The following is a 27,067-nucleotide window of genomic DNA, read 5'->3' on the forward strand; positions in this document are numbered from 1 at the left end:
ACCATACAGCATAATTTTACACTCATCAGAAAAGAGAACTTTGCTCCACTGTAGGTATGACCAATTTAGGTGCTCACGTGCAAAGTTAAGGCGCGCTCTTCGATGGTCTGCAGTTAATTTCGGCCCATTTGCTGGCTTATGCGGTACCAGTCCACGATCCTTCAACCTTCTTCTAATTGTAGAGTCACTTACAGCCACCCTTCGTACAACACGAAGCCGCTGCTGCAGTTGAAAAGCGTTAAGGCGTTGATTTCTTAAAGAAGTTGTTACAATAAATCGATCATCTCGCTCAGAAGTGACCCGATTCCTGCCAGATCCTGAACGGCGCGTGAACAAACCAGTCTCCCGATAACGTTTATAGACTCTATGAACAGATGACAGGCTTAGATGCAGTCTTGCAGCCACAACACGCTGACTAAGGCCAGAATCCAGCAATGCCACAACTTGGGCGGCTTCTGTGGGCGAAGTATCCATACGTTTTAGAAAAAAAACCTTTTTTCAGACGTCCCAAAGTCACAGTATTGAAATAAAAAACAAAAAGTTTAAGGATAGGCGCCAATTTTTAGTTTTTAAACGCTAAATGTACTCCAACCCTAAACACACATTTGTCTCAAAACAGTGATTCATTTCGTTTATAAGATAAACAAATGAAATTCTAATTTTGAATTTAGAATTTTCGCTTATTACTGTAATGGCCAAACTGCCAGCTATACATTTTATGTATTTTTTTTCATCGTATGAATTCTTTTTTGTGTTAAATTCGGACAGAAACAATGAAAACGGAAGTGTTTCGATTTTTTTGATGAGAAGTGTATATATATATACCTATTGTATTTATAAAGTGACATGACGAAGCTTCTAAAGATTTCCCATGTCCCTTCGGTTCCTCTTAGGTACCTATTTTCACGTCTTTCTAGTCACTAGAAATACGTGATTGTGTTAGAATAAGTGATATTTAATCAATTCTTAAATATATACTCATGTGGTAACCGCGTGTTTTATTTTAAATCCTTCAGTATCTAAAATCCTTGTAGACAAACTGACATTCATCATTCCTAATGGGGTGGGCAGAGCCAAAAATAAACGAAATACACCTTTTCACTATCGGGCCACATGGCGTAGGGAGGGATTCCGTCCATATGTGGTCGACATTCCTCCTCTTCTGACCGCTAGATTCGCCATCCTTCGTTATGCTCACTGCTAAAGAATTGGAATCCTCTCCTTGCATCGCCGTTACATAAAGGAGATCATCGGAGTTCGGCCCAGAAGTCAAAGTGCCGGCCAAAAAATAATTTTGCTATATTCCATAAATAATTAGATCTTATCAGTCTGAGCATTTATTACCATGGCACCAAAGCTGTAGGGTCAATATTTTAACAGTCCTTTGTAATACGCCTGTATCACTGTTTTTGCCAACAGACATAATAATATTATTTTTTACAAAATGTATGAAAAACCGAGATTTTAGTATCCAATTAAAGCCAAACTAATGGTCATACACGTTTGGTGTCATAGTAAAAAATGTTCATAGCAATCTACTCGAAAGGTTCAACACATTTTTTTTCTCTGGCCGGCACTTTCAAATTTGGGCCGGCCAAAGTATCTCCTTTCGGGATGTTTAAGGCAAGAGTTCTTCCTGTGATTTAACCCCTTACCGCATGCGAAGCCATTTATGGCCTCTAAACTTTATGATTTTTTTTCTATATAAAGTGAACATCGAAATAAAATAAAATAAACTTTATTATAATTAGTGTTCTATTGTGAAGCAAAACGTATTTTTTTGTCTACGGTAAGTCATAAATTTCAAAAGTATTTGAAGTTACAATGCAAGGCGCCCGCCAAGTGAAATGCAACAAGTGAAGTGAAGTTTTGATCAATGAAAAATAATAGTTTATCGACGTTTCAGATCTTCAGTAAAAATAGTTATGTGCTCATTGTATCTTCGACCATACCAACAGTAAGTTTTTTTGTATGTGCATTTATATTTATTTGATTTATGACCCTTTTTTTGTAAAATCCATATATGGCTTGGTATGCGTTCCCGCTAAATTGCTGTCTTGTCATATCTGGCTTTATATGCACTCAAAGGTATACAAATGCAAAAAAGCTTTTTATCATTTCTTCAGATATGGACTGTGCACGGTTTTATGGTTCTTCAAAGCATGTAAATCCTGTCCCTGGTGATGGTGTTTTGAGTGAAGATGAGCTTGTTTCCGATTCTGACCGGAGTACGAACTTACTACGTCACGTTCCCCAATAAAAAAGCATGTTATGTAAACAGCGACAGTTACATGGCACTGTTTGATTTCAAGCTTGCAGTTTCAGAACATATGCGCAAGACAGCGACACCCAGCCAGCCTTCTTAGTACACCGATAACGTCAAGAGCCGGAACTCCATCTAGTCGAGCTGAAACTCCAAATAGCATGCCAATAAACCTCGAAAAGCACCAACCAGGCATCAAGATCTGCCATTGACTTCTGTACGCACTGACGGTGTCGATCATTTTCCTATTTGGGTAAAAAATCAACGTCAATTATATCAATTCTGCTCAAAGCTACGTAGATATACAAAATGTGATAAGTGCGAAGTGTTTTTATGCTACAATGACAAGCGCAATTGTTTTAGAGATTTCCACAAAATGTAAACGCTACGCATACGAAGCCATATATGGCCCATACGATTTTTGCTTAAACACATACGAAGCCAAATATGGCTCTTCAATTTATTTTTATAAATAATAACTATAAAAAATATTGTCTTGTATTTTTTCTCAAATAATAAATAAATAAACACATTTTCGCAAAAAAATATTTTTTTATTTACAATCTTCATAATTCATGCAATAAGGGGTTAAGTGCGTTCTCGTACAAAGATCGCATACTCTCAACATAAGTTTTCAGCAACTTAGGTCTTGACTACAAAAATCCCATGTTGTAATGAGTATTATTTTTGATTTTATAAACTTTGAGAGGCGAGCTACTTTAGCCTAATAAAGTGGCATATATAAAATACCCACAGTATGTAACATTAATTTAAATAAAGAATTTACAAAAACAAATGGCAAGAGTTAATAGGCACTATAAAGAGTTTACGTGTTCCACCTTATACCACATCGCTGCTTAAAAGCAGGCTGGATCGTGGTCAAACACCACTCAAATCTTTAATTTAAAAAAAATGATGGCAGACATGATGTTATATGTATGTACGCTGCGTAAATTTTGAAAGCTAAAGGCGAAATATGGGGACGAAAAATTTAGATTATTTTAAAGTGCCTTATAAAATACTATCTGCAATTGTCTCTCCAATTAGTATTGCAAAAAATATTAAGTAGGCATCTCTTACATTGAATATGCAGTGAATTTTTATGTATGTATAACTCCGCGCCTGTAATTCCTATTGGGCTGGGCAGAGCCACCAGTTATCAGAAAACAACTTGTTGGTATCAGGGTTATTTTGTACCGCCAAAGATCCATGACATAGCATTGTAACGTCTACTTGAACATACTTATAAGTAAATGAACCAATCGCACCGGGCGCAAAAATCAGCCAAGATGGGACCACACTGGTTCGCAGCCCCTTATCGACAGGGTAGTAACTGGATTGGGCACTCGATATAAGTAAGAAGAAAAGAAACTGATTGGTAAACTGATAGATCAACGACAGCTGAAGCATGAAATTTTGCATAGGTAGATGTTTCCTAAGTGATGTTAATGAGAACTAAGAAGTGGACAGCGCAGAAGCAGAATAGGGCCATACTTGAGTCCCTTAACTTTCCTGTTGTGTCTTGTTTGAAATTTATAAGAGACTACCTTCAGGAGGGAATAGTTTGCCAGGACAGAACTATTTTGCCAGGATGAGAAAACCTATACAGGGTGTTAGTGACATCGTAACGAAAACTTTGAGGGATGAGTCAGACCATGATTCTGAGTCGATATTAAGTAGATTTTTCCGTCGCAAAAATCATGTATTTTTTTAGTTTTTTAAAATTATTTTCAATTCTATACTTTTGCGACGGAAAATTCCACTTGATATTAACTCAGAATAATCAGGTGAATCATCCCTCTCAGTATTCGTTACGATGTCACTTACACCCCGTACAAGTACATACGGTAGCCATACAAGTAGGTATGGGTGTTAGTGACACCGTAACGAATATTGAGGGAGATGATTCAGACCATGATTCTGAGTTGATATCAAGTGGAATTTCCTGTCAAAAAATTCATGATTTTTTTTGTGTTTTTTTTTAATTATTTTCTTATCCATACTTTTGCGACGGAAAATTCCACTTGATATCAACTCAGAATCATGGTCTGAATCATTCCTCAAAGTTTTCGTTACGATGTCACTAACACCCTGTATAATGCATAGCAGTCAGAAATAATGTAAGAAAAGACGGACGTCTTTGTACTACTACATCTATCTACTGTGCTGCTACTAATGACTAGAAAGGTTGTCTAACTTAATTCTAAATAATTATCCAAATAAGAAGAAGTCGTGTCCGGTTGTCGTTCGAGAATATAATTTTTTTTTTTTTTGTTTTTGTTTTCCCCGAAGGGTAAGGCAAAGGGAACTATGCCCATACAGCCATGTCTGACGTATTTTTTTTTCTTGATGATTAATGAAATGATGAAAGGTGATGATGATGAAACCTAAGCCCCCACCCTCGGAGTAGACTCCTACTCCGAACCCCAAACGAATTAACTCAAAAGTCCGCATAAACTTTTGAGTTATGAAGCGGCTTCCTGACACGAAGCGAAAATAGGCAGATACACTTTGTTTATTGAATACTCCAATATAATAACACTCGCGAATGTCTTCCGACTAACTTAATGCGATCATTAACCACAAAACACCACTTCGTATTAATTATTTAGATTATTCAATGAAGAAAGCAACTGTCCCGTTCCCGTCTCCCGCCAAAAAGCCCTCGAGAATATAATATCCGAACTAGCTTTTCTACCACAGCAGCGTAATCTATTCTATTGTGGTAGAAAATATTGAAAGTATATTAATGCTGGCAACTCTAAGTATGTCATATGTCAGTCATTCGGCCGTCGCTGAGGAGGGTTCTTTCTTTATTTTATTTTCTTTATGTATTTTTAGTTTACTATTCGTTACTTTCTTCACAACCCACCCTTTGTAATGTAAATAATTGATAAAGTTGTAGAAACCCTGGCCGGATAAGCCGTATCGACACTAATTAGGTCAACTTAATAACCACTCTACAGTCGTTGGTAATTATAGCTACCGATTCCAAATTCACCTCAGGAGTCGATGGTAGCTATACTTACCAATAGTCGGGGTTCCGTTAGGGTGACCAATTTTATGGATTAACTAGTTTTACAAGCTAGTATAGATTATAAAATTATACTAGTATTGTGTACTATAAAAATCCTTACTAGGTGGTATTTGCATCTCTTCCCTATGAGTTGGTAACATTAAAAAAACAACTGTCGAAGTCAGACGAGTGTTGGTCGAGTCTACTGTCAACTACTGTGTTTGCGATTGAGTGTTTTAGACAAGAAATATGCCGTAAGTATATAAAATATATTATTTTTATTGATTAGCATACATCTTGAATATATCCTCTACCGTTTTCTACAAAAACCTGAACATTTAAGCCATGATTTTGTTCCAAAAACATTAAGAGAAAAATATCGTATCAAAAAAAACGTCTCTTGACACTAAAATGGAGGCAAATTACGGAATATTACACGACGCATTATATTTTATAATGTTTTAAATATACCACGTTACTTATTAGTTACTCGTGGAAACACATTATTTACCGAAATAAACAATTATTTCAGCAGATGCCCAGGATATTGATTGCAGGGTACACCAAATTTGGTCAACTTTCATCATGGTAACTAAACCTACCATCGACTTATCTGGGTTTAAGGGTTCGTACAAACGGAGCGCTAGCGTTATTTTAATTTCAGTTCTAAACAATGACTTTTTTTTCAGAGATGCTATAGTTCAGCTATAGAGAGGACACAGAGAGTAATTACAAAAAAAAAACGAATTACTAAACTGCCAGTAGATGTCCGACAGGAGCTTACGGACAGAAAGCGGCAGGCGCAATTAGATTTAGCAATAAGGCCGCCTTTTGTCTCTAGTGTCTCGATTTATTTGTTTGGTACGTCATTTTGTGCAATCAAGTATATTGTATTGCAAGACTGTAATTTTAAATTCTAATAAAAAATATATATTTTTAAGGTCCGAATGTTAAGTGCTTGGTAAAAAATGTAAATAAAACAAGCATTCAATTATAAATTGGTTTTAGTTCATATTAATAAACCTTAATTTTTCTACTGGTTTTCTTTAATTCCTGAAATCACACACACAAAATGTCTATGTCAATCTTACCCGTTATTGGTAACCATAGTTACCATCGACTTAAAAAGGCAGAAACGCTCAGTGCGAACAGAAACTTAGCGAGGGCGGCCATCTTGGTAAGAATACGGTGTTACAAATAAGTCGTGACCAGGTGTTATATTTATATTTCTTGTGTTTAAACTAAATAACATTAAAATATAATTTGAATACTAGTAAAAAGTGTAAGAAATGCGCTTTCAAATAAAAATTATTACAGTCCCTAGAACATGATACTTTACATGCTATTAACAGGCATGGCTGGGATAACTGAAAAAATGAGCGGATTCTGTCAATTCTAATTGGATTTGAGATAGATTTTATAATGTGATCTTTTTTATTTTTATCTAATTAGAATCATTGCACATCTGGCTTGCTGTTTCTGAATTTTCTTTATTATAGCCACAGTAGTTTTTGAGTTACAAGCCTATTTATAACACGCCACGATATCGCCCACCGAACGCCGCGCAAGTTCGAAATGCCTGGACTGTTGAGGCTAGATTTGCTAGTGCGCCTGGACTGTCAAGTGGATAAAGGAGTGTATTCAATTCACTGTGCTGTGTGACTCATTTTTGTTTGTGATGTGTATTTAATGGTTCCACAATGTTATCGTTGTTCTGTAAATAGTTATTTTATAATAGTGGAGGAAGCATTCTTGCCTGATGGATACGCCTCCGGTGCCGAAACCCAGGACCGGTGTTTTACCCCAAAGTGATCCACTGAAACGGCCAGTTCCTCTCCCTCGGACTAAAGTGCCAGCCAACAATGACAGGGTAACAGCGTCCGATATCTTGCGCTCCATCAGCACTGCGTCTAAGCAGCTGACTGAAGATGTGGCAGCAAAAGTGAGCAACTCAGCTAAGAGTGCTAACGAAAAGATTGAAAGGTCTATCATAGATGGATCAAGATTCGCAAAGGGCACTCTAGAAAAGACTATCACTACGTCTAGAGCTGTGAGAGACTCCGTGACCAAGTCAGTTATAGAAGGAACTAGAACTGCTGGACTGAAGTTGAGGAGGGTAAAAAAACCTGACTGCCCGGAGGACGGGGACCAGAGGTGTGTGTCTATGCCAGTGGTTGATGTCAGTTTGTTTGATAACATTCAGTTTCACTCACCACTTTTAGAACAGAAAAGGTATCGTAATGAAGGAGAGTGTTTACAAAGTAATCAGGATGTGCCTTCTCTCAACCTGAATGCATCACACTTGGATGACCTATCATTATTCTCAAGCAACTCTGATTCTAATGCAGACACAGTGAGTAATTTTTCTCATGATAGTAGAGAGTCTGAACAGAATATTTCAAGTTTGACTTTAGAAAATGAACAGTTGACCTATGATACTCCAAAGTCATCTCGAGCAAACAGCATAGTGAGTGTGAGGTCCACTCCGGACGTGCCAGAGAGGAGGAAGAAAAGGGAGAGCAATTTAGAATTTATGAGGCAAAATTCTCTTTATGAAAATTGGACACTTCCACAACAACCTAAAATGGAAAGTGGTAGACGGCCTAGTAAAAGTACAATTTTCGAATTTGACCCACTCAATGCGAGTACAGCAACTAACAGATACGAGGGCATGAGCAATGAACTGCTGCTGCTGGAGTCATTTTTAATAGGAGACACTTATGGCACCATTGTTACAACAGACAGCGGTGAAGACTGCTTCGAGGATTTTGGTGAGAGTGATTACTTCAACCCACCAACACCACCTGAAAGAACTGACAGTCTTCTAACAGAAGATGCAGAGAGCAAGCCACAGACATTGCCTGTTGATAAAGATAGAAATTCAAATTGGTTTATAACTGAGACTGATGTTAAGCCTGTGACAGAAGATGAAACAAAGTCAGGTAATTCTGTGATGCAGAGATTTTCTCATATGCTCAAATTAGATAATGTTTTGAACAAATCTTTCAAGCAGAACACACAACCACAGAAGGTGGAGCAGGTGGAGCGTCCACCAGTGAACCGTCTGCCGGTGCCGTACTTCAGTGGCACGTTGACCCGCATAGTGTCAGGAGTTGTGGAAGACTTGTTCAAGAATTCACAGACCCGGTACTGTGTCCTATCTGATCAGAAGCTCATGTGTTACTCGGACCCTACCAACTCAGTACTGAAGGAGGCATATACTTTGGACAGTATCTACTCTTTGCAGATTGTTCTCCCTCTTTCCTCTAGGTATGTGATATTTCGTATTTAATTCTTCACAATAGAAGTATTTAAAAATGAAATGGAGTGGTGTTTGTTTGATCACATATATTGTTGCAAGTTACAGACAGAGTTAGGTAGAGATAAAGAGAAAATGTAGCTAAAGCTATTGAATTGAAATTGAGTATAATTAAAATTATGAGTTAACCTGAGCTTTAAAGAGATAATTGATATCATTAAAATTGTTGTTAGCACAACAAGCAATTCATACTGCTTCGAGTTGTCGGTGGCGTCGAGCGGTCGCGGCGCGCCCCGCAAGGTCCTGTTCAGCTGCGCCAGCGCACCCGAGCGGCGGAACTGGGCGCAGAAATTCGCCGAGCATCTCGCCTGCGGCTTCCCGACCAAATACACTGCTGAGTTCACCAGATGTGGCTGGTGCTATCTCAAGGTACGTGGCACACTGAAACTAGATACATTTTATTAAACTCAATACTAAACTAGCCAGTATAATTTACTTACATAAACTCACGCCTATTTCCCACCGGGGTAAGCAGAGTAAGGAATTCCATTTGCTTCAATCCTGACACACTTCTCCACATTCATCAATTGTTTCATACACGCACGCCGGTTCAGAGTAGATCGTACTGAACCTTTTCTAAGGACATCTCCAATTTGGTCAGTATAATTGACAGTAGGTATATTTTTATTTATCATAGGTATTCAAAAGATAATCTTTTGTTTTATATCGTGAGTCTCTTTGGTTTCTTTTACAGTACTAGTAAAAATCTCGGCTCAGAAGCCGCTCGGAAATTAAATTTCTGAATTAAGAAAAATAAGTCCTTATTCTGTGTCCACATCATAACGGAAACAAAAAAGCCTTCTAGGTTGATTGTTGAGTCTTTCAGGGATTGAGTGAGTCAATACCTTTCCTTTTATACGAATTGACGATTTTAGCGAATAACTTCCTTCCTGTAAAGTAGATGAAACTTGTTATACAAGCTGTTAACATAAGCGGAACAATTCCTAAGCACAGGCAGTTATTGAGGGGGATCGCGGGGGGGGGGGGGGGGGTCGAAATGTTGATGCAATTGCTGCGTTACATAAGGCACGTATAGGCAATGAGCTAGAATGGTATGCAAGCGTCTATCTGAACTACAAGTCGTGGGAGACAACTGGACACCTCAAGCTGATGACGTAACTGATTGCCACCGTATGTGCGAGGATCGGAACGGGCCCCCCCGTTAAAAAGCTATGTCGCAGTTTCACATTTGCGCACATAAGAGTAAGTGCGCAATGCACGCAAATGTCAAATAGCAATATTCCCTTTTTAAATGAATTGCTTTGATGTGGGCTTTTTAACCGCCCAGAGCTCACTCTAGTCTACTCACAAGGCGAAAGCAGGGCGCCGCGTGGGGAAGCGAGAGAGGGATTGCATTCCAGCGAGGTGTCTAGCCTATTCGCACGCGTACCTACTATGTGCAAAGCATTTCCTTTCTAGAGTTAATGGCTAGATACTTCGGCCAACAAAGTAGAGGCATAGAATAAAGAAGAATAAATACTTATAGAACGGATACTCCGTGAATTTTAAACGGTATCGAGCTAGATTTACCTCACCCCCCGCTGGGTCCCACTTTAGTCTAAATTGTCGTAAGCTGTTGAGGAGAAAGTGAGCGCGCGAGGACTGTCTGTCTTGCTCTCACTTACGCGTTAAAACAACAATCGGTAATACGAAAATTTTTGTACGGACTGTCCCGGCTACGCTAAATGTGAGGTCTTAGTTTTTTAATAGACTCGTTTCTACATTTTTTCAATGTTAGATTGTTTTGCCTTTATTCATGCTTTATTCAAATCAAAACAATTACACTTTATTACACAAAACTTAATTTTTAAATGCTGACATTTTAGACATTTTAGAGTATAAAAGAAGACTCGTTTTTTTAAAAAGATAGTTTTGTTCTTTTTTATCTACTATTACCCACCAACCCGCAACTTCAACTTTATGGTCAATGGCAACCGGTCGTCGAATAGTAGACAACCATTACTGCCAGAGTCATGTATAGAAAAGACACTCGTCCATAGAGAATGTCTGAAAAATGTAACCAAAGTCAATCCAGGGATAACTACATACCCCCTCCGGTTGATTGAAGGGCGGCCTGTGCCCAGCAGTGGGACGTATATAGGCTATTTATGTTACTACTAAACAGGCACAATCATCTTCATGTATTTAAGCACGTATTCAGCAAGTCTTGATAAATAAACTAGCGTTTTATTCAACGGCAATGGTGCTAATTCCTGTAAATACCATCTAATTTTATTTTAAGTTATATCTGTCATTTTCTTATCCGCCGAAAAGGAAAGGGACGGGTAATTGACAAGCATAAAATTTATGGAACACACGTCAATTTTAAGCACAAATCTAAACCAACCGTCTAAAAATTTTACATCAGTCAATAATCCGACACATTCATTTACTCATTCTTCCTAAAATTAAGAGCTGTGAATCATCCGTCCCTTTCCTTTTCGACGGATATGAAAATGACGGATATAACTTAAAATAAAATTAGGCGGTGTTTGCAGGAATCGGGGCCAATGTTTTGTAAACACAGGAAGTATTTCGTATGTCAAGGTCGAAACGTTCGTTGGAATGTGCTCCACGTGAATTTACACGTTAAACCGTTTCCTATAAGAACTATTTCGTTTTATGATTGAGGGTATTTGGCTGGGTCTAAGATAAATATAGAATATTTATCTAGAATTAGAAGCCAGAAAATCTGATTTTATTTTCGACTTATTTGCGAATTTTATGTATGAATTAAGTAACAATGAGTACGACGTTCGACCGGTTTCATTGATGACGTCACAGGACAGTCATCATCATCATCAGCCCATTAACGTCCCCACTGCTGGGGCACGGGCCTTCCCTATAGATGGATAGGGAGATCAGGCCTTAAACCATCACGCGGGCCCAGTGCGGATTGATGGTTATTAACGACCGCTAATGCAGCCGGGACCAACGGCTTAACGTGCCTTCCGATGCACGGAGGAGGTTAAGATGAAAACTTTTTTTGTGGTCACCCATCTTATGACCGGCCTTTGCGAAAGTTGCTTAACTTCAACAATCGCAGACCGAGCGCATTAACCGCTGCGCCACCGAGCTCCTCAAGTCACAGGACAGTATTGCCATACAAACTCTAAAAAAAACTTTCTTTTTGACGTTTCGTAAAAAGTATCTCATTTGACTAGGTTGTCAAATCCGCTATACATTACACCTTGACGCCAGGGTTGATGGGGTTGGTAATCGACCCACAACCCACACGATAGAAGATGAAAACAATACAAAAAGATTTACTGCAACCCTCAACATTAAAATCTTACAAAGTGACAAGAGCCCAATCGGCGACCTTACATAAACATCACGCCTGTACCCCACAAAGGTGTAGGCAGAGATAGATGTATTGTATACGTACATACACCCACTGCTCGTGTAATAGGGGGTAATAGGGGGCGAGCCAATTACTATTAACCGGGCAGAAACCTGGTTTTGACCTCAGCCGGGATTTGAACCTATGACACTAGGATGTGAGTCACGCGTTCTCCGAACAGGGCTGTCATGGATTTCCGACTAAACACATACCTAGAAACCACGTAGGAGCTCGGTGGCGCAGCGGTAAAACGCGCTCGGTCTGCGATTGTTGAAGTTAAGCAACTTTCGCAAAGGCCGGTCATAGGATGGGTGACCACAAAAAAAAGTTTTCATCTCGAGCTCCTCCGTGCTTCGGAAGGCACGTTAAGACGTTGGTCCCGGCTGCATTAGCAGTCGTTAATAACCACCAATCCGCACCGGGCCCGCGTGATGGTTTAAGGCCCGATCTCCCTATCCATCCATAGGGAAGGCCCGTGCCCCAGCAGTGGGGACGTTAATGGGCTGATGATGATGATGATGATGACCAATTATCTATGACCTAAACAAGAATTCAAACTCCTTAATACAAAAAATACGGTATAAGAAATTTATTTCTCCAAAAGAATATTCACTTAACTAGAGAAATACAAAATACCTTAAATTAAAATTATCTTAGTGAGCAACGGATGGACGCGTAAATGCTATTAGTGGTACAATAACTCAGAAAATCACTATGAGACAAACAAAATGTGCTAATAAATATTGGCATTAATTTTTATATAAGTAGAGTGAGAATTTAACTTTTAGTCGCACATCTGTACTTCTAATCAGAAAACCAGGCTTAGATTTTTAGTTTTTAATTTAGCAAAAGAAAGTTTCCGAATTGATTGGTCTGGGTGTTTTCCAACTCGCTGTGCTCCTGCGCAATAGGGATTACGAGAGCGAGTTATGCGGGTTGTTATATACGTAGTATGGTATTATGACATTGAGCTCATCATCCGGAGGTCCCGGGTTCGAATCCCGGTGGACATATCACAAATATCATTTTGTGATCCCTAGTTTGGTTAGGACCTTACAGGCTGATCACCTGACTCTCCGAAAGTAAGATAATCCGTGCTCCGGAAAGAACGTTAAGCCGTTGGTCCCAGTTATGTAAGTATGTAGTCGTTATATGCACCATGTAAGAGACCTTTGGTGGCTCAATAATAACCCTGACGCCAGGGTTGGTGGGGTTGGTAATCCACCTCACAACCCACACGATAGAAGAAGACTTTGTATGGTAGTAGAGGTCTGCGAAGATACCTCTTCACTTAATTGTTACCACTTATGTCCTTAAGTCGTCACAACACTTCTATGTCGCTGCGAGGCGCATGCGCGTATCCCGTCAATTTATCAATTTCCAATCCGGTTGGGGCCCGCCGTCACCGATTCGGTTATTCACCTCTGAATGTTTGCTTTTGTACGGATAAATGACTGTGCGAACTGACCTAAGCTTTGAATGGAACTGGTTTGGGATTCTGACTCGAGTCACAATGGTGCAGTTTGGTGAGCCTAGTATTTGACAACGTTAACATTATTTCATCGTAGCTTCGAATCCCGGCTCGAGCTTTAAACATCTGAATTCGGTTTATTGAGGCTGCGCTCTCTGTCCGTTCCCTGACACCGACTCCGCCGGCGTGGCCGACGATTCGCGAGTCGACGAGTCCCTTATCCAGAGCTTATCGCTACCGGCCCCCTACATAAACATAAACTGCCTATATACGTCCCACTGCTGGGCACAGGCCTTACAGGAGGTGTTTTTACGGCTAATAGCCGGGACCAACGGCTTAACGTGTCCTCCGAAGCACGGAATCATCTTACTTTTTCGGACAATCAGGTGATTCAAGCCTGAAAAGTCCTTACCAAACAAAGGACAGTCTCACAAAGTGATTTCGACAATATCCCCATCGGGAATCGAACCCGGACCTCCAGATCGTGAGCCTAACGCTCTAACCACTAGACCACGGAGGCGAAGACCGGCCCCCTACGACCAATTAATTCTTTCAAATATAATAACTCTCAGACGACGCCCAGAGCCGACGGTCGCCCCTAACTGGGCAGCTTTAGGCATGTTGTCTTAAATTTGGTACCGGGTGAGAGCCCTCTGCGCTCCTCAATGCACGGCCAAATGGTAATGCCTAAGTCACGTTAAAAAAGAAAGCCAAAAAGGAGTCCGTCAGAAAAGTAGAAGTTGCCAATGAAATTCCGATTAATTGTTTTTAATTTCTGAATGAATGTCGATAACGGGCGTGTATGCCGATGCGATAACAACGTGTGGTGTACCGTACCTACTTGCATGGTGCATACCAGATTGGTGCATGTATAATTGATTAGCGCATTTACAAGTTTTAGGTCACTATGGCGATTTGCTTTCAATGTCAACTTTGTCGAAGGTTGTCTATATCTTTTTCTTCTATCGTGTGGGTTGTGAGGTGGATTACCAACCCCATCAACCCTGGTGTCAGGGTTGAGCCGCCATAGGCCCCTGACGTGACTCATGTAACCACTACGTATTTACAGCAGTAAGTAGTAACCGGAGCCAACGGATGGATCATTTTACTTTTGGACAAAAATATTACCCACGTCCAATGTTTTTGATTTACTTTGCAAGGATGAACTGTTAGTAAATGATTTACGTATAGTTTTAATGATTTTTATATGTGTGTCAAATAATAGTAATTAAAAACATTAGTCAGTAATTCACTTTTTCAATAATAAAATTTACGTCATTGGAATGTTGGAGATACCAATTTAATGGTAACACTTACGTCATCAAGGTCTAGCAATGGCGGCTTGTCATAGGATTGAGCATACCTGGCGGGGTTAAAATGGCCACATCGAAGCAATTCATCTAAGAAAGGAACATTTGCGCATATAAAAGTAAGTGCATAATGCAAACAAATGTAAAATAGCAATATTGCTTTCTTAGATGAATTGCTTCGATGTGGCCATTTTAATCCCCCCAATCTTCTTATACCATGGATATGAGAATGATGATAGGTATACACTGGCCCCGATTCCTGCAGACACCGCCTAATTTTATTTTAAGTTATATCCGTCATTTTCATATCCGTCGAAAAGGAAAGGGACGGATGATTCACAGCTCTTAATTTTAGGAAGAATGAGTAAATGAATGAATAACCCGGGCGAATCAAAAGGTACGTCGCTGGTATGCAATCCGTTTGACGTGCTGTCTACTTAACTGTGTCGGGTTATTGACGGATGTAAAATTTTTAGACGGTTGGTTTAAATTTGTGCTTAAAATTGACGTGTGTTCCATAAATTTTATGCTTGTCGATTACCCGTCCCTTTCCTTTTCGGCGGATAAGAAAATGACAGATATAACTTAAAATAAAATTAGATGGTATTTACAGGAATTAGCACCATTATTTTTAACGGGTTTATACGTTCGTTCCAAGGACATGTCCAATTATATGTTAACACATTTTGTCAGTTACTTTTCATCAGACGAATTCAAGGCATTATTTATTTATATCGTTACCTAAGTGAGGTCAAACAATGAATAAACGCGTAAGCGCTTGAGTGTTGATAATAGATAAACGTTGACAGTTGACGATAAACACGACGTGGTGACACATGGCAGTTTCACTTCGTACCTACTACTTTTTCTTAACGTGTGGGTTGTGGGGTGGAATACCAGCCTCATCAACCCTGGTGTCAGGGTTATTATTGAGCCCCCAAAGGCCCCTGACATGACATGGCTCATGTAACGACTACATACATAGTCGGTACTACTTACATCCGTCCCGGTTACTACTGATATCAGTAAGTAGTAACCGCGACCAAAGGCTTAACGTGCCTTCCGAAGCACGGATCGTCTTACTTTCGGGTAATCTGGTAATCAGCCAGTAATGTACTAAGTAAACTAGGGACCACAAAATATTTTTTGTGATATGACCCCACCGGGAATCGAATCCGGGATCTCCGGATCGTGAGCCCAACGCTCAACCACTGGATCACGGAGGTCGTCTTTGATTCGATTATTTGTTGAGTTGTATGCGAAACACATTGTAATAGAATATTGTAACGTACGCGTACGATAAAACGAATTTTGATTTTGAATTTCGAACACTTGTGTGTAACACTACCATCTGTTTATTAAAACTTACAAGCCCTGTATTAAATAATTAAAATAAAAGAATAAAAAAAAAAACATTATTACGAGAATGTGTTTATCAAAAATACACATTGTAAATTACGTGTTACAAGTGTCAATATTTGTTTCACAAGTATATTTTACAATCCCTCAACTTTTTTAATAAACGTAATTTACACGTATTTATGAGTAACTTGTAGCGTGTGAACGTTTAGACTTGTAATTTTTGATAAACACGGCACAGATCTATAGCTACGTAGAAACCAAATTAAACTTACATAACGTAAGCTCACGACTATATCAAAGTTTTATTTTGCAATAACTTTAGTTTTCGTTTTCTTTTTTTCATACCATTTAAACGTTGTTTAAAGAAAGTTCATCCGGCCAAGTAGTTAATGCCATCTGCGGCAAATCTACAATAAGTCACGTCAAAAAATTAAAAAAAATAAAGAAAGTTTACACGATCCATGTTTTTTCTCTTTTATAAATTTTATTTTCAATTAATGTTCTCTTTAATTTGTTAACTTTAGTTTCTACTTTTTATTATCAGTGTTGTGTGGACCGGAATTTTCCTTATGTGTATTTTATTTTGTGTGTTTGTGTATGTACTGATGTTGATGCACCATAATAAATAAATAGTCTGGGGTAGTCAGAGGTATATCCATTGCAAGATGAACTAAGTATCCACACGTCATCAAGCTTTCTGTTATCAGCAACGTGATTGGTAGTGAGCCGTATCGCCGTCTATAATGTTCGAGCCAACTGTGTTCGTGGAAACTGCATTTAAGATAAAGTAATAACTCATCGAATAGAATAGAAATAGTTTATGATAAAAGGGCGCCACAACAAAAAAAAAGACAACAACATCATATCAAATTTCCACTAAACATTTACAAAAAAAGCAAGACGGATGTTTGTCGAAATGATCATAAGGTGGTGGTGGACGTCCTGAGATGAAAGGGCCTCACTCAGCACAAGTCGCGGCGTGAACCACGACGCTGATATTATGTGGACCCTGTTGGGTGACGCACGAATATCGTGTTCCGTAAAAATGTGTAATTGGTGCAAGTCCTGTACTGGGGTTCAATTGAGAAGCAAGCCGGTACACACCACAGTACCGCAGTGATCTAGTATTTTGAGTCTCATTACATTTTTTTTGACTACCTCAAATATCATATATACAGTCGTGAGACTATATCTTAATTTGGGGTCATCATCATCACCAATTTAATAGCCACGCTCTTGTCGGTGTAGCATTTTCCATTCCAGTCCATCAAAGGCCAATTCCTTGACTTCCTTATAAGACACGACGTTAATCTTTTCTTTAATCAGTTCCATGTAAGTTCTTCTTAAAAAAAGAATTTGGGGTAGTCAGAGGTAAATCACAAGGTACATCATAACATATTAAACCAGTCGCGTCATTTATCTCCTTTTGTAATCTGGCTAAATGTAAAAAATATGGCAGGTTTTAGTTTGACCCCGATACCGACCCCGTCGGCCTGGTCGCGATTTCCCTAAATCAGCGCGTATCGCTATCGACTCAATAGGGTCGATTAATTCTTTCAAATATTTTTCCTCTCAGACGACGCCCTGAGCCGAGGTTCGCGCCCAACTGGGCACCCTCAGGCCTGTTGTCTTAAACGTTGTATGTACCGGGTGAGAGCCTTCAGTGCTCCCAATTTGTCCAGCCAAGTAGTTAATGCCATCTGCGGCAAACCTACAATAATTCACGTCAAAAAAAATTATTAATTCTTAGGGTGGTATTAATAAACTAATCTCAGCTGAGACTGCCCTCAAGATATGCTCAAGATGCTCAAGTCCCTGTTTTTATATGAGAACTGTCACATTGACATGATCTTGAGGGCAGTCTTAAAGCTGAGATAAGTTTATTAATACCACCCTAAGTCGAGAATCTAAAACGCCAAGTACGAGTCAATGTTTCATTTGTGGCTGGTGAATGCTCTATCTACTAATATAAGGTAATCATGAGCTGTGTTATCTGGTGTAGATATCGCATGCGCTAGATAGCACGCCGTTGATTGGCCGAGTCTCGCTGATCGCTTGCGTCGTAGGCGGCTGGGAGCGTGCGTTTTACTCGTATATTCTCTCCCTCTTGAATGTTTGTTTTGTTACATACACAAGCTCACGCCCGTAAGCCCCAACGGGGTGGATAGACCCACAAGTAATCAAACACAACTTGCCACTGTTGATACAGTCTCAAGATGGTTATGATGAACGCTGTGAGAAGCTGCAGTAGTTTTAGGCGGATGAGACGTTCGTTATGTAAAAATTGACGATTCAAAGTGTAACTATGTTACCTACTGAATAAAGATTTTTATTAATTTGAATTGAATTTTGAATTTAACGTTATGGTAGCTACAGAATAGGGTAGTTTCCAACTAGACAAATCAGTTACTTTTTACTAAACGTCAAAACACGAATTACTATGGAATTTCTACGAAACAACCTGTGACGTCATAGAAAATCGTTAATTATGTTAAATAGAAAAAACATTTGCTTTTGTCACTTTTAAATAGATCTGTCTTTATTTATTTAGTAATTTTGTGATCTAGGAAATTACCCAATTCGTTTGCGCAATCGTGAAAAATGTGCATCACTGCGCGACAAAGTAGTCATAAACCGTCTGCAACAGACGTAAAATGCCTATGATGGTGATGATGATCATGGAGACAAGGGATCAGCGTATCGCCCATAAAATTAGTCCATCATGTTAGAAGTGACACAATCCCTCTGTCGGATTTTACGACATGCCCGGAGAGACAAGCAGCTGAACATGTTCTAGGTATGGTGTATGTTTTGTTCTCTACGAACATATAGAAAGAAAGAAAGAAAGAAAGAAAATATTTATTTCCATATTGGATGCCACATTTACAAACTTACATTACAGAAATAAAAAAAAATAGAAAAAAAAAACAAAGACAAAAAGACAAATAATACAGACATTAAATATATATAAGAAAATACACTATGACTGTCGCTTGAATCACCTTAACGTTTACAAATAATGTTTTCAAGCTACGTTTGACGCAATATTGTAATCTTGGTGAATGGCGAAATATGATATTTAGACCTTCAATATACATTAACGGCCTGCGAGGTCCAGTGGTTTGAGCGTTGGGCTCACGACCCGGAGGTCCCTGGTTTAAATCCCAGTGGGGACACATCACGAATCACTTTGTGATCCCTAGTTTGGTTATAGGACATTACAGGCTGATCACCTGATTGTCCGAAAGAAAGATGATCCGTGCTTCGGGGGGCACGTTAAGCCGTTGATCCCGGTTACTACTTACGTAAGTAGTCGTTACATGAGCCATGTCAGGGGCCTTTGGCGGCTCCAGTAGTAACTCTGACACCAGGGTTGATGGGGTTGATAATCCACCTCACAATCCACACGATAGAAGAAGAATATACATTGGACATTTACATTACAGATGCACCGTTCTATGCGAAAATTAATAAGAATAACCTTCCCGCGTCAATTCTCATGGATATTACTTCAAGTAATTCTAAAAAGTCCGAAAGTGTCGTACGGTTTAATCTAATGAGGAACTTTCTGAGAGATCTGTCTTTATTTCATCATCATCATCATCATTTCCCTATCATTATCCCGTTGTTCACAGGGTCCGCTTACCTAACCTGAAAATTTGACAGGTCTGGCTTTTTACAAAACTGCCTGTCTGACCTTCCAACCCGCGAAGGGAAAACCAGCCTAATACAGGTTAAGTCACAAACCCCCGAAAATACATTTCTCGGGAATGTGGGTTTCTTCACGATGTCTTCATTTACCGCTGAGCACGTGATAACCATTTATGATCCAAACATGAAATCGAAGACAAATTCGACAATCATTGGTTTAGGCGAACTTACTTTAGATCTGGGGGGTTAAAATGGCCACATCGAAGCAATTCATCTAAGAAAGCAATATTGCTATTTGACATTTGTTTGCGCACTTACTTTAATATGCGCAAATGTCAAATTGCAATATTGCTTTCTTACACGAATTGCTTGGATGCGGCCATTTTAAACTTACTTGTACTTTTTTTAATAATCAGAATTTCATAATTTATCTTTCTCCTAGGAAACAAGCCAGGACACGAATCTAGGATAGGTATCGTGATGCCTCTTGCACTGAGATAATTTGCACGGCCAACCTTCTAGTGACCTTGGTCGTATCTTGCTGCGCTCGATCTATTCAGCCTATTCCTAATATGGAACGCAGTAGTCAATTTACTTCTTTGTACTTCGCTCCGTTGTAACTCAGTCAATGAGTGGAATAACTGTGATAAATAAAACTGTTACAAAAAGCATTCGACGTCATTTGTTTCTGTTTGGCCAATTGAATAGCTATTGTAACTTACGGGTACAGTTTAGAGGAAACTTTGTTAGTATGCGGGGTGTTAGTCAGAGAGATGATTCTGAGTTGATATAAAGTAGAATGTCCCGTCAGAAACATAATGAAAATCTTTTGTGGTTTTTTTACTTATTTTCAATTGCATAAAAAAAATAAGTATCGATCGCCATCAACTCGCAAAGAAGAATTGTATACTTTTGCGACAGAAAATTACACTCAGACTTGATATCCACTCAGAATGATGGTCTGTAGTCTGAATCACCCTCAACGTTTTCGTTACTATGTCACTAACACCCTGTATATTTTCATTGTTCATTACCCTACTGCGGCGAAGCAAAGAGGAGGGTTATGTTTTTGCTCGCTATGTATGTGTAGTTATAGGCGGATGAGTCGTTCGTTAAGTAAAAAACGACAATTCAAAGTGTACCTATGTTAGCTACTGAATAAAGATATTTTTAAATTTGAATTGAATTCGTTTGCACATCTGATCCAACCTAACTTCTAAACCACTTGTCAGAATTTAACAAGTGAGGTGTCACAAGAAGCGTCTTGATTGCCTGGTGATTATAGGCGTGACTTCTAAATTCCATGTGGCGCCCTTCAGAGCCTCTGCAGGCCTCGGATTCAGAGGACATAAACTAAAGAATAAATTGTTTTTTGGAATGGTAGGGTGATGGGTATCAAATGAAAGGGCTTAATTAGCATATTTCAAATATGTACATATTACTAGTTTTCACTTCCGAGTTTCTTTGTATTTACTCGATAAATACGTTGAATTGATAACATGACTGCTCAGACAGTTAGGTTTTATCTCCAAATATTATCATAAAACACGTATCGGAAGCACGTATCCAAAGTTATATAAATAAAAATATAAGTTTATAAACTAAAACCCGACTACGCACAAAAAAAAAAATCACGTTCTAAAAAGCATACAACAAAGAAATAGGTATCTCCCGAACAGTATTGTTTAGAAGATAGCCGTAGCGACGGATATTTTTTTGTATTAAATTGTTTAAATGAGCTTGTTCGAAGTTTTAACGGTTACTTTTGTAGCCTCAAGAACATCATCTATCTCTTACGCTCTTATGGTGCGTTGTGATGTGACACTTGCCAGTCTGAGTACTACACTTATGTACACGCATTATACTTTGTCCTTTTCGTTAATGATCTAGCATTTCTTCGTATTTAACGAGTTTAGGAGTTAGGATTGATTTTCTGTTTCGATATTGAGGCTGGCTGAGCGAGGCGATCAAAAATGTGTTTTTCTTTTAAAGCCTTTCTGATTTCTTTGTTACGCAGAAACGTGACACAGATACATATTTTAAAGATAGTTTTACAGCTAAGTTGACAGTGTCGTTGGACTAGATTCAGTTTTTTGTCTCTATCCATTGTACTCGGTGTGGCGAAACGGTTTGCGATCGCTCATACTCTTTTTGTTTCCAAAAGATAAACAGCGTTACTACAAAACACAAACTAAAAAGAAACTAGGTTTGAAATAGTATTTCGCGCCACGAAAGAAGTCGGCGGATTTTAATGAAACTAACTTGACAAGTCATAATAATTCTATGCAGGATCTGCGACAGTAGCGCCGCGGCGTTCGGGACTTCTTTCGTATACGGATTATATTTTAAACATAGTTTATCTTTTAGTCTTTGTTTTGTAGTAACACTGTACGTCTTTAGAAATAGGTAACTTTAAACGAGGGGTAAAAGTTGATGTTGATAACCATAAATTACGTACATAAAATTATGCGTAACCCAGTTGGAAGAAGGTTTGACTCTCTTTGTGGGGTCGTAGGTTCAAAACCAATGATTTTCGATTTTGTTTTCGAATTCATGTTTGGATCTCTATCACGTGCTCAGCGGTGAAGGAAAACGTCGTGAGGAAACCCACATTCGCGAAAAATGCGTAGGTGACCTAACCTGTTACCACGACCACGTGGTTATATGGGCCTCCCCGGGTGAAGAAACCCTGTATACCCACTAAAACCCAACGGTGTTCTCCTGGATACAGAAACGCAGTTGCACACAACCGCGACTGCCTTGGAGTGTCTGGCCAAGTAGTTAATGCCATCTGCGGCAAATCTACCATAGATCACGTAAAAAAAAACCGCCTTGGAGTCCCTGGGTAAACCTTACATCCGTCGAGACACCAGACACAAAATATTTTACATTGTGTTTCGTGATCTGTGTCCCGTCAAGCAAGAGGTTAAATTAATCAATCAATCGATAATTATTTAAGAATAATATAAACTCTGGATCATCATCATTGGCCTTATACGTCTGTTTCAGACGATTTATGACGTCATTGCATTGCATCTTAAACACTGGATACGTGCAGACGAATAAAATAAGCACAATAGGCGGCCTTATTGCTAAACAGCAATTTTGCCAGGCAACCTTAGGGTGAAAGAAGTTTAAGGAGCGCGGGAGGTTGCAATACAAAAATAAAAAAAAATAGTAAAAAATAGGAAAAATAAGAAAAAAAGTGTATGGCAGTAAGGTCGCCTGTTGTGATTATTTTATTCGTCTATACATGTCCTGTGTTTATGTTTTTGTGGAATAAAGAATTATTGATTGATTGTTTGAAAAATAAACATAATCCTACCAACATAAATAAATCAATATCATTAAGGCGTTATTTTTTAAATTTAATGTACGATTATTGTGCTACTTCTTCTATCGTGTGGGTTGTGAGGTGGATTACCAACCTCATCAACCCTGGTGTCAGGGTTACTATTGAGCCGCGTAAGGCCCCTGACATGACTCACAATTGTGCTACTGTGAGTGTGTTTTATATGAGTTTTGGCGTCAATAATCAATTGCAGCGGGTATGTCCACAGTCGCTTGGGAAATCTCGAGTATCGTGTTCATCTCGGGTATGTATGGGGCGTCAAGTATGCATTGAATCATTTGATTTGAACTCAGATGTTATGACAGCCGCGCGCGCAAGCCTGAGCGTCGGATTCACACGTGCATTGTAACAACACCGCACTCAGTTTATTGATCTCAGACCGAGAATACAATCAAGAATACACTATTATTATCTTCTTCTTCTTGTATTATTATTATCTTAATAATTATAAATAATAATAAAATAATATTAGATTATTTTGATTGTTTTATATCCCAAACATTATATGTATATGTATAATATAAAAACAATACAATAAACAATATAATATAAAAGCAAATATATATTTATTTTTATTTTATTTATTTATTTTATTTTTATTTTATAATTTATTTAATTTATTTTATATTAAGTAGCATGGAAAATGCTGCACCGACAAGAGCGTGGTTCTTAAATTGTGTATATCTCCTAGACGGTTTAGCCTTAAGAGCTTCTGGTCTTATGAATTTCTAGTAGGAAAATTCATAAACATTATAGCGTTTTTTTTTAAATAATTTTCAGTTCCATATTTTTGCGACGGAATATTCCACTTGATATCAACTGAGAATCGTAGTCTGAATCATCCCTCAAAGTTTTCGTTACGATATCACTAAAACCGGGTTACTATAAACCTCTGCCTACCCCGTCGGTACAGGCGTGTTATTTTATTAATTGGAAGGAAATTACGTTAATGAAGAACAGGAAGGTAATATTAAGGTTATTCATTCTCAAGTCGTCATTAAAAGTACTTCCTGTAATTAATCATTATGCGCTATGCGAGATATTTTTTCAAATGCCTGGCCTTTGTTTAGTCTGCTATTTCAAGTTAATTTAGAATAAAATAGAATAGAATAGATGTTTTTGTAACTTTATACTGAGCTGGTCCGTGCGTTGGAGGGCCCGTTAAGCAGTCGTTCCTGGCTACTATTTACTTAATGGAGTCGTTACATGACCCATGTCCGGGGTTTTTGGCGCTTCTATAGGAACCCTGACACCAGACGAAACATACAACACAGGACGCTACATAAAAAAAATCTTAAAAGTTTCATAGACATGTTTTGTACATTTGTTACAATGACGTCAAAACTAGCGGCACTCAATGATGGCGGTTTGTCCAGCTCAACAAGTTTCGTATAATTCGTAACTATATTGACGGAGCGAATTGCTGTATTTTATTACGTTAAAACTGCAGTATTATCTGTCCTGCACTCAAATTGTCTATAGTAGATATACTCAGCCTGTATCCACCCACTGCTGGGTATAGGCCTCCTCTCTTTCACGCCATCCTTTCCGGTCCTGTGCAAGTCGCATTGCTTTCCGGCATACCTCATAATGTCATCCGACCACCGGGCTGGTGGTCTGCTTCGATATCGCATACCATCCCTTGGCCACCGTTCAGTAACAGTCTTAGTCCAAATTGTCATTTCTTCAAATATCGCACGAACTGTATCGCGTCGTGGGGAGCTCGCTAACGACTGAATACTGAGGGGTTAAAAAGGTCATCATCATCATCACCAGCCCATTAACGTCCCCACTGCTGGGGCACGGGCCTTCCCTATAGATGGATAGGGAGATCGGGCCTTAAACCACCACGCGGGCCCAGTGCGGATTGGTGACTATTAACGACTGCTAATGCAGCCGGGACCAACGGCTTAACGTGCCTTCCAAAGCACGGAAAAAAGGTCACATCGGAGTAATTCATCTGAATAGCAACATTGCTATTTGACATTTGCGTATATTTGCGTAAGTGCGCAATGCAAACAAATATCAGAAAGCAATATTGCTTTTTTAGATGAAAGAAATATTGCTTTTTTAGATCAATGTGTCCCTTTTAACCGCCCTGTTTATAAAATGCACTTGCGACTTTTGTTTTGTTGGTTTTGCTTGCATTCGGCGAAAAAAGAAATTTGCGAAATACAATGAATATATCAGAATAGCGTTGCGAGATATATGATTTTACTTTATAGATTTTGTGATTATGTATTTTATTATCTATTCTCTTGCGCTTCATCTCCTCAGCCATAAAGTAGTGGTACATTAAGGTTACATTAAAGTGGTTGTCAATTAAGGAAAATGTTACAAAATCCGTGATAGCCCTGTAGCTCGGGCTCTAAACCATTGTTTTCGGCTTTATTTTCTTTGAGTTCATGTTTGGATCATAGATATAATTGATATCACGTGGTTTTCAGGGTTCGTGTCCGGTTAATGACAATATGCTCGCATCTATTACATGGGACTTTAAATGGAAATTCAATCGAAAAAGTCTGACTCGGACGGGGTTTGAACCCGCAGCTCCTGTTAAAGGACGAGCGTGTTAACCATTAGATATCCTGAGTGATGAACTTTCTTTCGAACACCGGACCGCAAGTCTTGAGCAGACACAAAGTAAAATCTATAGTGTTTAGTGTACCGGAGGATAAGAGGTTACTGTATGTGTTGTGTGCACTGTCGTGACGTAGAGGTGTGTTCACAGGAGGGGGTGACGGGCCAGTGGGGCGGGGCGTGGGTGATGCTCATCAGAAGGGTGCTGGTGTACGGCGGCGGCGGCGCGGACGCAGCCCTCAGCGTCGTCGACCTCAGGAAGACCAGATGCGTCGGTGAGATCATTTTTCTTTCAATATTTACTATAAAGAATAAGACTGAAGAAGAGGCCTTTCCTGAATAAGGTATATGCAAGGAGCGAATGACAATTGAAAATGACTAGCCGCTAATACAAAACAATTCGGGTTAAACATTTCACACACACACATACACGCTAAGTTTCACTGTGGGTTAACTATACGATAAAGGCTAAAAGTTTCCCAACTAGACTGTCCTAGTAGAATAGGCTATTTGACAATTCAGTCAAATAAGATATTTTGTACGAAACGTCACAAAGAAAAGTGTCTATGGAATTTTGTACGGAAATACTGGCCCGTGTTGTCATGTCAGTCAAAAGTCACAGAAAATAAGTCGAAAAGAAAAATGAGATTGATTTTTGATTATGTTAAACAGGCTTCTATTTCTAGATAAACAGTTTATAATTTATCTTCATCATCATTAGCCCATTAACGTCCCCACTGCTGGGGCACGGGCCTTCCTTATGGATGGATAGGGAGATCGGGCCTTAAACCACCACGCGGGCCCAGTGCGGATTGGTGGTTATTAACGACTGCTAATGCAGCCGGGACCAACGACTTAACGTGCCTTCCGAAGCACGGAGGAGCTCGAGATGAAAACTTTTTTTTTCTGTGGTCACCCATCCTATGACCGGCCTTTGCGAAAGTCGCTTAACTTCAACAATCGCAGACCGAGCGCGTTAACCGTTGCGCCACCGAGCTCCTCCTCAATTTATCTTAGACCCAGTCAAATACCTTATTGTTAAGAAGGTATGAAACTTGGAGTTATTGATTCATCACCTCCAGTCGCCGTTGCCGCTTGTCGAGTGGTTGCCAAGTAAGTGAAAGGCATCTCCTGCAATTATGTCTCACACAGCGACACGACGCTGTAACGAGGTCTAGCGCCCACAGTAAACATAATTGCTGATTTGCTCAAACAAAACACTCTCAGAATAATAAATAAATAAAATAATACTATCACTTTAAAGAGCTTTATTCTCATAAAAAAAAATATACATAGTCACTTACCATGAGCAGTAAACATTTTAACAAAGATAAGTTAATTTGTCCTGTTGAACAAGCGGAGAGGGTATATACAAAAACTTAACTATAATTGCATAAAAA

General features: G+C 39.1%; 1 protein-coding gene and 1 long non-coding RNA gene across 3 annotated transcripts in view; both read left to right on the plus strand.

Annotated features, from left to right (window-relative positions):
• The first annotated feature begins 5,418 nt into the window (after window positions 1–5,418).
• LOC126380185 (uncharacterized) lies at window positions 5,419–6,326 on the plus strand. Its single transcript, XR_007568445.1, has 3 exons — window positions 5,419–5,533; window positions 5,812–5,867; window positions 5,969–6,326. It is a non-coding gene; the product is annotated as an uncharacterized LOC126380185 (long non-coding RNA).
• Window positions 6,327–6,903: 577 nt separating this feature from the next.
• Window positions 6,904–27,067, plus strand: part of LOC126380066 (arf-GAP with Rho-GAP domain, ANK repeat and PH domain-containing protein 2) — a 60,528-nt gene continuing 40,364 nt past the window's right edge. For both annotated transcript variants that reach the window (XM_050029259.1, XM_050029260.1), the window contains exons 1-3: window positions 6,904–8,549; window positions 8,772–8,967; window positions 25,819–25,942. In XM_050029259.1, coding sequence (XP_049885216.1) covers window positions 7,039–8,549; window positions 8,772–8,967; window positions 25,819–25,942 — 1,831 coding nt within the window. In that variant the 5' untranslated portion in view covers window positions 6,904–7,038. The remainder of the gene's footprint in view (window positions 8,550–8,771; window positions 8,968–25,818; window positions 25,943–27,067) is intronic.

This window comes from Pectinophora gossypiella, chromosome Z (genome assembly GCF_024362695.1).
Source record: "Pectinophora gossypiella chromosome Z, ilPecGoss1.1, whole genome shotgun sequence".
In the NCBI taxonomy this organism is placed as follows: Eukaryota; Metazoa; Arthropoda; class Insecta; order Lepidoptera; family Gelechiidae; genus Pectinophora; species Pectinophora gossypiella.